The sequence below is a fragment of the Heterodontus francisci genome, chromosome 5, assembly GCF_036365525.1.
Source record: "Heterodontus francisci isolate sHetFra1 chromosome 5, sHetFra1.hap1, whole genome shotgun sequence".
NCBI lineage: Eukaryota > Metazoa > Chordata > Chondrichthyes > Heterodontiformes > Heterodontidae > Heterodontus > Heterodontus francisci.
In genome coordinates, this window is record NC_090375.1 from 100,384,179 (window position 1) to 100,396,479 (window position 12,301).

General features: G+C 45.6%; 1 protein-coding gene across 5 annotated transcripts in view; it reads right to left on the minus strand.

The window, feature by feature from the left end:
• rb1cc1 (RB1-inducible coiled-coil 1) overlaps positions 1 to 12,301 on the minus strand; it is a 311,904-nt gene that overhangs the window by 168,906 nt on the left and 130,697 nt on the right. For all 5 annotated transcript variants that reach the window (XM_068031835.1, XM_068031832.1, XM_068031833.1 and 2 more), the window contains one exon: positions 9,157 to 9,260. In XM_068031835.1, coding sequence (XP_067887936.1) covers positions 9,157 to 9,260 — 104 coding nt within the window. The remainder of the gene's footprint in view (positions 1 to 9,156; positions 9,261 to 12,301) is intronic.

Below are 12,301 nucleotides of genomic sequence, written 5' to 3' on the forward strand. Positions count from 1 at the left end.
ATCTTTAAGATAGTTGAAGCAAAACAACTATCATAAACCTTCACATGAACAAAAAAGGTTTAGCCTCCTGTTTTGTACTTCTAATACCAAACTTAAGTTTTGATTAACTGATAGGATGTTATCAAAAATAAGTTAAAGCAATTACAGGATGGAAAGGACAAAACCTTTTCCTGTTTTTCAATGATTGGAACTATGGAGAACATATTAAGCAGCAGTAAAATAAAACCAAAAATATACCCAGCACAGAAAGGTGATTTTCCAGTTGTATGCAATAAATCCCTATTTGTATGTGGAGGCTAAACAATTAAAAAAGAATCAGTCTACAAGTGTGATGAAAAAAATGAGCATTGTGAAGTAAGTTACTGAATGCTTCTTCTTAAATACATGGAATACTGAACAATTCAAAATGTAACTTTTGTCAAAAAGCATGTCTAAGAATGAATAGCCCCAGTGACTTTTGTCTATACCATGGCATAAGTTTCCCCTAAAGTCAGTATATTTTAATGTGTTTCAATATTTTGAAAAGGGCAAAATTTAATTATTGTGCAATCTAGGCCCAGTCTCTTACCTTCCGGGAGCAGAGCGGAGAACAACAGAGTGGACCTGTGGGGAGAACACCAAGAGCGGAGCCTATAAATCGACCCCGAGGATCGAGGCCCAGTCTCTTACCTTCCGGGAGCGGAGCGGAGAGGAACGGAGCGGACTTGTGGGGAGAACGCCGAAAGCGGAGGGATTGAGGCCCAGTCTCTTACCTTCTGGGAGCAGAGCGGAGCTCTTCAGCACGCAGGAGTTTTGAAAAAAAAGCCAACAGTGATGTCAGAAGGGAGCTGCAAGGTGATTGGTTGGGAGAAGACTCGGAGGGCGAAGGTCCGGAGCAATGATGATATCGAGTAATTTACCTCGGGTGGAAAACCAAACTGAAAAAGTGACGTCACAGGAAAGCTGTGACCTGATTGGCTGGTAGGGAATCTGCACTGAATTTGAAAATAAAACATTGATAAACTAATTAACCCTAATTAACTAATTAATAAATAGAGGAGTAAGTAAACCGGAGGCAGGATATTACTGTATTTAGCATTTAATATTTATAGTAGCAATCTAGCGCTAGGGACCATTAAGTTAGTTGTAACTTAATTCAGTAAGGATTTAAGAAGTATTTATTTAAAATTAATTTATTAATTAGTGCTAGAAATGTCAGTTAGAGGGGTGAAGTGCTTCACCTGTGAGATGTGGGAGGTCCGTGATGCTTCCAGCGTGCCAGACAACGACATTTGCAGGAACTGTACCCAATTGCAGCTTCCCACAGACCGCATGGATCGGTTGGAGCAGCAATTGGATGCACTTAGGAGCATGCAGGTGGCGGAAAGCATCATAGACAAGAGTTTTAGAGATGTGGTTACACCCTAGGTGCAGGCAGTTAGATGGGTGGACGCTAGAAGGGGCAGGCAGTCAGTGCAGGAATCCCCTGTGGCTGTCCCCCTCTCGAACAAGTATACTGTTTTGGATACTGTTGAGGGGGGGGATAGTCTATCAGGGGAAAAGAACAGCAGCAGCCAGAGCATTGGCACCACAGCTGGCTCTGTTGTTCAGCCGGGAGGGACAAAGCGCAGGAGAGCAATAGTTATAGGGGATTCTATAGTCAGGGGCACAGATAGGCGCTTCCGTGGACGTGAAAGAGACTCCAGGATGGTATGTTGCCTCCCTGGTGCCAGGGTCAAGGATGTCTCTGAACGGGCAGGGGGCATTCTGAAGGGGGAGGGTGAACAGCCAGAGGTTGTGATACACATTGGTACTGATGAAATAGGCAGGAAGAGTGACAAGGTCCTGCAGAGAGAGTTCAGGGAGTTAGGTACTAAGTTAAAAAACAGGACCTCCAGGGTTGTAATCTTGGGATTACTCCCTCTGCCACGTGCCAGTGAGGCAAGAAATAGGAAGATAGTGCAGGTAAACACGTGGTTAAACAGCTGACGTAGGAGGGAGGGTTTCAGATATCTGGATCATTGGGATCTCTTCCGGGACAGGTGGGACCTGTACAAGGACAAGTTGCATCTAAACCGGAGGAGCACAAATATCCTGGCTGCAAGGTTTGCTGGCATCACTCGGGAGGGTTTAAACTAGTGTGGCAGGGGGGTGGGAACCAGAGCAGGAGATCAGCAGGTGAAATAACTGAGGGGGAACTAGAGAATAAAGCCAGTAAGACTGAGAGGAAGAGCAGGCAGACAGATGTTGCTGAGCACAGCGGGACTGGTGGTCTGAAAAGCATTTGTTTCAATGAGAGAAGTATAACAGGTAAGGCAGATGAACTTAGAGCTTGGATTAGTACTTGGAACTATGAAGTTGTTGCTATTAAGAGACTTGGTTGAGGGAAGGACAGGATTGCCAGCTAAACGTTCTGAGATTTAGATGCTTCAGGCGGGATAGAGGGGGATGTAAAAGGGGTGGGGGAGTTGCATTACTGGTTAAGGAGAATACCACAGCTGTACTGCGGGAGGACACCTCGGAGGGATCGTGCAGAGGCGCAATATGGGTAGAGATCAGGAATAGGAAGGGTACGGTCACAATGTTGGGGATTTACTACAGGCCTTCCAACTGCCAGTGGGAGATAGAGGAGCAGATATGTAGACAGATTTTGGAAAGATGTAAAAGCAACAGGGTTGCTGTGGTGAGTGATTTTAACTTCCCCTATATTGACTGGGACACTTAGTGCTAGGGGTTTGGATGGGGCAGAATTTGTGAGGAGCATCCAGGAGGGCTTCTTAAAACAATATGTAGATAGTCCAACTAGGGAAGGGGTCGTACAGGACTTGGTCCTGGAGAATGAGCCCAGCCAGGTGGTTGAAGTCTCAGTAGGGGAGCATTTTGGGAACAGCGACCATAATTCCGTACGTTTTAAGGTACTTGTGGATAAGGATAAGAGTAGTCCTTGGGTGAAGGTGCTAAATTGGGGGAAGGCTAATTATAACAATATTAAGCAGGAACTGAAGAATTTAGATTGGGGACGGCTGTTTGAGGGTAAATCAACATCTGACATGGGGGAGTCTTTCAAATGTCAGTTGATTAGAATCCAGGACCAGCATGTTCCTGTGAGGATGAAGGATAAGTTTGGCAAATTTCTGGAACCTTGGATAACAAGGGATATTGTGAGTCTAGTCAAAAAGAAAAAGGAAGCATTTGTAAGGGCCAGAAGGCTGAGAACAGACAAAGCCCTTGAGGAATATAAAGAAAGTAGGAAGAAACTTAAGCAAGGAGTCAGGAGGGCTAAAAGGGATCAAAGAACAAAGAACAAAGAAAATTACAGCACAGGAACAGGCCCTTCGGCCCTCCAAGCCTGCGCCGATCCAGATCCTCTATCTAAACATGTCGCCTATTTTCTAAGGGTCTGTATCTCTTTGATTCCTGCCCATTCATGTATCTGTCCAGATACATCTTAAAAGACGCTATCGTGCCCGCGTCTACCACCTCCGCTGGCAACGTGTTCCAGGCACCCACCACCCTCTGCGTAAAGAAATTTCCATGCATATCCCCCCCTAAACTTTTCCCCTCTCACTTTGAACTCGTGGCCCCTAGTAATTGAATCCCCCACTCTGGGAAAAAGCTTCTTGCTATCCACCCTGTCTATACCTCTCATGATTTTGTACACCTCAATCAGGTCCCCCCTCAACCTCTGTCTTTCTAATGAAAATAATCCTAATCTACTCAACCTCTCTTCATAGCAAGCGCCCTCCATACCAGGCAACATCCCGGTGAACCTCCTCTGCACCCTCTCCAAAGCATCCACATCCTTTTGGTAATGTGGCAACCAAAAGTGCACGCAGTATTCCAAATGTGGCCGAACCAAAGTCCTATAAAACTGTAACATGACCTGCCAACTCTTGTACTCAATACCCCATCCGATGAAGGAAAGCATGCCGTATGCCTTCTTGACCACTCTATTGACCTGCGTTGCCACCTTCAGGGAACAATGGACCTGAACACCCAAATCTCTCTGCACATCAATTTTCCCCAGGACTTTTCCATTTACTGTATAGTCCACTCTTGAATTGGATCTTCCAAAATGCATCACCTCGCATTTGCCCTGATTGAACTCCATCTGCCATTTCTCTGCCCAACTCTCCAATCTACCTATATTCTGCTGTATTCTCTGACAGTCCCCTTCAGTATCTGCTACTCCACCAATCTTAGTGTCGTCTGCAAACTTGCTAATCAGACCACCTATACTTTCCTCCAAATCATTTATGTATATCACAAACAACAGTGGTCCCAGCACGGATCCCTGGGGCGGCACAGTGGCGCAGTGGTTAGCACTGCCGCCTCACAGCTCCAGCGACCCGGGTTCAATTCTGGGTACTGCCTGTGTGGAGTTTGCAAGTTCTCCCTGTGTCTGCGTGGGTTTCCTCCGGGTGCTCCGGTTTCCTCCCACATGCCAAAGACTTGCAGGTTAATTGGCCATTATAAGTTGCCCCTAGTGTGGGTAGGGATATGGGGCTAGTGTAGGATTAGTATAAGTGGGTGGTTGATGGTCGGCACAGACTCGGTGGGCCGAAGGGCCTGTTTCAGTGCTGTATCTCTAAACTAAACTAAACACCACTGGTCACACGTCTCCATTTTGAGAAACTCCCTTCCACTGCTACTCTCTGTCTCCTGTTGCCCAGCCAGTTCTTTATCCATCTAGCTAGTACACTCTGGACCCCATGCGACTTCACTTTCTCCATCAGCCTACCATGGGGAACCTGATCAAACGCCTTACTGAAGTCCATGTATATGACATCTACAGCCCTTCCCTCATCAATCAACTTTGTCACTTCCTCAAAGAATTCTATTAAGTTGGTAAGACATGACCTTCCCTGCACAAAACCATGTTGCCTATCACTGATAAGCCCATTTTCTTCCAAATGGGAATAGATCCTATCCCTCAGTATCTTCTCCAGCAGCTTCCCTACCACTGACGTCAGGCTCACCGGTCTATAATTACCTGGATTATCCCTGCTACCCTTCTTAAACAAGGGGACAACATTAGCAATTCTCCAGTCCTCCGGGACCTCACCCGTGTTTAAGGATGCTGCAAAGATATCTGTCAAGGCCCCAGCTATTTCCTCTCTCGCTTCCCTCAGCAACCTGGGATAGATCCCATCCGGACCTGGGGACTTGCCCACCTTAATGCCTTTTAGAATACCCAACACTTCCTCCCTCCTTATGCCGACTTGACCCAGAGTAATCAAACATCTGTCCCTAACCTCAACATCCGTCATGTCCCTCTCCTCTGTGAATACCGATGCAAAGTACTCTTTTAGAATCTCACCCATTTTCTCTGACTCCACGCATAACTTTCCTCCTTTGTCCTTGAGTGGGCCAATCCTTTCTCTAGTTACCCTCTTGCTCCTTATATATGAATAAAAGGCTTTGGGATTTTCCTTAACCCTGTTTGCTAAAGATATTTCATTACCCCTTTTAGTCCTCTTAATTTCTCGTTTCAGATTGCTCCTACAATCCCGATATTCTTTCAAAGTTTCGTCTTTCTTCAGCCGCCTAGACCTTATGTATGCTTCCTTTTTCCTCTTAGCTAGTCTCACAATTTCACCTGTCATCCATGGTTCCCTAATCTTACCATTTCTATCCTTCATTTTCACAGGAACATGTCTCTCCTGCACGCTAATCAACCTCTCTTTAAAAGCCTCCCACATATCACATGTGGATTTACCTTCAAACAGCTGCTCCCAATCTACATTCCCCAGCTCCTGCCGAATTTTGGTATAGTTGGCCTTCCCCCAATTTAGCACTCTTCCTTTAGGACCACTCTCGTCTTTGTCCATGAGTATTCTAAAACTTACGGAATTGTGATCACTATTCCCAAAGTAGTCCCCTACTGAAACTTCAACCACCTGGCCGGGCTCATTCCCCAACACCAGGTCCAGTATGGCCCCTTCCCGAGTTGGACTATTTACATACTGCTCCAGAAAACCCTCCTGGATGCTCCTTACAAATTCTGCTCCATCTAGACCTCTAACACTAAGTGAATCCCAGTCAATGTAGGGAAAATTAAAATATCCTATCACCACCACCCTTTTGCTCCTACATCTTTCCATAATCTGTTTACATATTTGTACCTCTATCTCACGCTCGCTGTTGGGAGGCCTGTAGTACAGCCCCAACATTGTTACCGTACCCTTCCTATTTCTGAGTTCTGTCCATATTGCCTCACAGCTCGAGTCCTCCATAGTGCCCTCCTTCAGCACAGCTGTGATATCCTCTTTGACCAGTAATGCAACTCCTCCACCTCTTTTACCTCCCTCTCTATCCCGCCTGAAACATCGATATCCTGGATATTTAGTTGCCAATCATGCCCTTCCCTCAACCAAGTCTCAGTAATAGCAATAATATCATACTCCCATGTACTAATCCAAGCCCTAAGTTCATCTGCCTTACCTACTACACTTCTTGCATTAAAACAAATGCACCTCAGACCACCAGTCCCTTTGCGTTCATCATCTGCTCGCTGCCTACTCTTTCCCTTAGTCACGCTGACTTCATTATCTGGTTCCTTACAGGCTTTAGTTACTACCTCCTTACTGTCCACTGACCTCCTCATTTGGTTCCCATCCCCCTGCCACATTAGTTTAAACCCTCCCCAACAGCGTTAGGAAAAGCACCCCCAAGGACATTGGTTGCAGTCCGGCCCAGGTGTAGACCATCCAATTTGTAATAGTCCCAGAACCGGTCCCAGTGTCCCAAAAATCTGAACCCCTCCCTCCTGCACCATCTCTCAAGCCACGCATTCAGCCTGACTATTCTTTCATTTCTACTCTGACTAGCACGTGGCACTGGTAGCAATCCTGAGATTACTACCTCTGAGGTCCTACTTTTTAAACTTGGCTCCTAACTCCCTAAATATGATCATGAAAAGTCATTGGCAAACAGGATTAAGGAGAATCCCAAGGCTTCTTAGACATATATAAAGAGCAAGAGGGTAGCCAGGGAAAGGGTTGGCCCACTCAAGGACAGAGGAGGGAATCTATGCGTGGAGCCAGAGGAAATGGGCGAGGTACTAAATGAGCACTTTGCATCAGTATTCACCAAAGAGAAGGACTTGGTGGATGATGAGTCTCGGGAAGGGACTGTAGATAGTCTGGGTCATGTCGATATCAAAAAGGAAGTGGTTTTGGACGTCTTGAAAAATATTTCGATAAGTCCCCAGGGCCTGATGGAATCTACCCCAGAATACTGAAAGAGGCAGAGGAGGAAATTGCTGGGGCCTTGACAGAAATCTTTGTATCCTCATTGGCTACAGGTGAGGTCCCAGAGGACTGGAGAATAGCCAATGTTGTTCCTTTGTTTAAGAAGGGTAGCAAGGATAATCCAGGAAATTACAGGCTGGTCAGCCTTACATCAGTGGTCGGGAAATTATTGGAGAGGATTCTCTCGGGTCAGGATTTACTCCCATTTGGAAACAAATGGACTTATTAGCGAGAGGCAGCATGGTTTTATGAAGGGGAGGTCGTGTCTCACTAACTTGATCGAGTTTTTTGAGGAAGTGACAAAGATGATTGATGAAGGAAGGGCAGTGGATGTTGTCTACATGGACTTCAGTAAAGCCTCTGACAAGGTCAGTTATGGCAGACTGGTACAAAAGATGAAGTCACACGGGATCAGAGGTGAGCTGGCAAGATGGATACAGAACTGGCTCGGTAATAGAAGACAGAGGGCAGCAGTGGAAGGATGCTTTTCTGAATGGAGGGCTGTGACTAGTGGTGTTCCCTAGGATCAGTGCTGGGACCTCTGCTGTTTGTAGTATATACAAATGATTTGGAGGAAAATGTAGCTGGTCTGATTAGTAAGTATGCGGTAATGCATTTTGGAAGGTCTAATGCAGGTGGGAAGTATACAGTAAATGGCAGAACCCTTAGGAGTATTGACAGGTAGAGAGATCTGGGCGTACAGGTCCACAGGTCACTGAAAGTGGCAACGCAGGTGGATAAGGTAGTCAAGAAGGCATATGGCATGCTTGCCTTCATCGGTCAGGACACAGAGTATAAAAATTGGCAAGTCATGCTGCAGCTGTACAGAACCTTAGTTAGGCCATACTTGGAATACTGCGTACAATTCTGGTCACCATGCTACCAGTAGGATATGGAGGCTTTGGAGAGGGTACAGAAGAGGTTTACCAGGATGTTGCCTGGTCTGGAGGGCATTAGCTATGAGGAGAGGTTGGAAAAACTCGGACTGTTTTCACTGGAACGACGGAGGTGGAGGGGCGACCTGATAGAGGTTTACAAAGTTATAAGTGGCATGGACAGAGTGGATGGTCAGAAGCTTTTTCCCAGGGTGGAAGAGTCAGTTACTCGGGGACATAGGTTTAAGGTCCGAGGGGCAAAGTTTAGAGGGGATTTGCGAGGCAAGTTTTTTACACAGAGGTCGGTGAGTGCCTGGAACTTGCTGCCAGGGGAGGTGGTGGAAACTGGTACGATAGTGATGTTTCAGAGGCATCTTGACAAATGCATGAATAGGATGGGAATAGAGGGATACGGACCCCGGAAATGAAGGTTTTAGTTTAGACAGGCATCATGATCGACGCAGGCCTGGAGGGCCAAATGGCCTGTTCCTGCGCTGTACTGTTCTTTGTTCCACTGACTTTTCCACACAAAGTGATGAAAGTGCTACCTGACTTAGTTTTTCAAGAAGTAAACTCAGATCTAAATTGCTCCACAGCTAGGGGTGGTTCTCCTAACAACAGTGTATCACTTGCTCGGTACTGAACTGCAAACAGGCTAAATGATGAGCTCAAGTCATGTTGTGATGCTCAAAGACACAACTTTCTGCACCGATGGAATACTCCGCCTGCCAAATTGACACTTAAAAGACCTTACCCAAGTTTTCTCATAAAAGCTTATATTTCGAAGGTTGAATATGTTTTAACAAAAAAGAAATTTTGAAATGCACCTGTTGCGCAAGGAACATTTAAAAAAAAACTGACATTCCACGAAGAATGCTTGGGAGTTTTTTCTCCTCCCAAATTAAAAATCATATTTCAACCAGAGCCATAAAGTGACTGCATTTTTAATGTCTTCGAGTTGCAAAATGAATCTTACTAAAGGGAATTTACATATTAGGAAAACCGTAATAGAGCCACACACTCAAGCAACATTTAACCGCACAAGTTACCTGAGGAAAGGCTGAACTTCTGAAGGACAACAGGATTGCAGAAACTGCAAGTCAGCTAAGGATACATCAGGAAGCTCAAAATCAAACTTTCGAGGCTTCTGCGTCTGTAACAATAAAAGTCAACAATGTAATGCTGTTGTTGCAGAGTATACTTAACGGAATGGACCAATTTAATGGTTTATTAACAATGCAATTCTTATTATGTAGAAGAATAAGGCAGGTAGTGCAGGAGTCCCCTGGGTCCATCTACCTCTCCAACAGATATTCTGCTTTGAGCACTGTTGGGTGGAGAAAGCTTCTCAGGGGAATGGATTAAGAGCCAAGTTTGTGGCACCACAGGTGGCTCAGCTGCACAGGAGGGGAGGAAAAGGAGTGGGAGAGCTATAGTGATAGGGTATTCTATCGTAAGGGGTACAGATAAGCATTTCTGTGGCCGCAAACATGATTCCAGGATGGTGTGTTGCCTCTCCGGTGCTAGAGTCAAGGATGTCACAGAGCATCAACAGGACATTCTGAAAGGGAAGGGTGAACAGCCAGAGGTCGTGGTTCACACTGGTACCAATGACATAGGTAAAAACAGGGATGAGGTCCTGCAACAAGAATTTAGGGAGCTACATAGCAGATTAAAAAGCAGGACCTCAAAGGTTGTAATCTCTGGATTACTCCCAGTGCCATGTGCTAGTGAATATAGGAATAGGAGAATAGAGCAGATGAATGTCTGGCTGAAGACAGGGTACAGGAGGGAGGGCTTTTGTTTCCTGGATCACTGGGTCTGATTCTGGCGAAGGTGGGACCTGTACAAGTTGGACGGCTTGCACCTGAACCAGAACATCATCCTTGCTGGGAGGTTTGCTAGTGCTGTTGGTGGGTGGGGGGGGGGGGGCGGGTTTAAACTAATTTGGCAGGGGGATGGGATACAGAGTGGAGGTACAGTAGGGGGTAATGCACAGCCAATTATGTCAGTCTGGAAGGCAAAGCAAATATAGACCTGTTAAGGCACAAGCCACTAATGCAAGGCTGGATGGCATCGATTTCAATGCAAGGAGTCTTACAAGTAAGGCAGATGAATTGAGGGTGTTGATTAACACATGGGAATATGATATTATTGCTATCACGGAGACATGGTTGAGGGAAGGGCAGGACTGGCAACTCAATATTCCAGGATATAGAATCTTCAGGCATGACGGGGGCAGGGGGGGGAATGTAACAGAGGAGGTGGCACTGCACTGTTGATCAAGGAGTCAATTACTGCAGTAAAGGAGTAATGACATCTTAGATGGTTCATCAAATAAGACCATATAGGTAGAACTTAAAAACAAAAAGCAGGCAATCACTTGACTGGGAGTGCACTACAGGCCTCCAAATCATCAGGGAGAGATAGAGAAGCAGATATGAGGGTAAATCTCAGAGGGGTGTAAAAATAATAGGGTAATAATAGCGGGGGATTTCAACTTCCACAATATTAACTGGGATAGTCTTTCTGCAAAAGACTTAAAGGGAGTGGAATTCTTAAAGGGCATACAAGAGAACTTTTTGAGCCTGCACGTAGTAAGTCCTACAAGAGAAGGGGCGGTACGGAACCTAATCCTAAGGAATGAAGCTGGACAAATGGTAGAAGTGTCAGTGCGGAGCATTTCAGGGATAGCGACCATAGTACTTCAGATTTAAGGTAGTAATGAAAAAGAACAAAGATGGACCGGAAATAAAGGTACTGAATTGGGGGAAGGCCGATTTCAATATGATAAAACAGGATCTGGCCAAAGTAGACTGGGAGAAGCTACTTGTAGGAAGTCTACATCAGACCAGTGAGAGTCATTCAAAAAGGAGAATTTGAGTTCAGGGCCAACAAGTTCCCGTAAAGGTGAAGGGTAGGACCAACCCTGAATGTCAAGGGATATAGAGGATTGGATAAAGGAAAAAAAAAAGGCGGCTTATGGCAGATTCAGCTGGCTGAAAACAGCAGAGGCACTAGAGGAGTATAGAAAGTGTAAGGGGGATACCTAAAGTAATTGAGAGCGCGAAGAGGGGGCATGAAAAAACACTGGCGGGCAAGATAAAGGAAAATCCCAAGGTGTTTTAGAAGTATATTAAGGGAAAGAGGATAACCAGGGAAAGAGTAGGGCCCATTAGGGACCAAAGTGGCAATCTGTGTGTGGAGCAGTAGGATGTAGGTGAAGTTTTAAATGATTACTTTTCATCTGTCAGAGAATACAGCAGAATATAGAGTGATTGGAGATTTGGGCAGAGAAATGGCCGATGGAGTTCAATCAGGGCAAATACGAGGTGATGTATTTTGGAAGATCCAATTCAAGAGTGAACTATACAGTAAATGGAAAAGTCCTGGGGAAAATTGATGTCCAGAGAGATTTGGGTGTTCAGGTCCATTGTTCCCTGAAGGTGGCAACGCAGGTCAATAGAGTGGTCAAGAAGGCATACGGCATGCTTTCCTTCATCGGACGGGGTATTGAGTACAAGAGTTGGCAGGTCATGTTACAGTTGTATAGGACTTTGGTTCGGCCACATTTGGAATACTGCGTGCAGTTCTTGTCACCACATTACCAAAAGGATGTGGATGCTTTGGAGAGGGTGCAGAGGAGGTTCACCAGGATGTTGCCTGGTATGGAGGGCGCTAGCTCTGAAGAGAGGTTGAGTAGATTAGGATTATTTTCATTAGAAAGACGGAGGTTGAGGGGGGACCTGATTGAGGTGTACAAAATCATGAGAGGTATAGACAGGTTGGATAGCAAGAAGCTTTTTCCCCAGAGTGGGGGATTCAATTACTAGGGGTCACGAGTTCAAAGTGAGAAGGGAAAAGTTTAGGGGGGATATGCGCGGAAATTTCTTTACGCAGAGGGTGGTGGGTGCCTGGAACGCGTTGCCAGCGGAGGTGGTCGATGCGAACACGATAGCGTCTTTTAAGATGTATCTAGACAGATACATGAATGGGTAGGAAGCAAAGAGATACAGAGCCTTAGAAAATAAGCGACATGTTTAGATAGAGGATCTGGATCGGCACAGGCTTGGAGGGCGAAGGGCCTGTTCCTGTGCTGTAATTTTCTTTGTTCTTTTGTTCTATCTGTGTTTACTATGGAGAAGGACAATGTAAGTGTAGAGATCAGGGAGAGGGATTGTGATATACTCGACC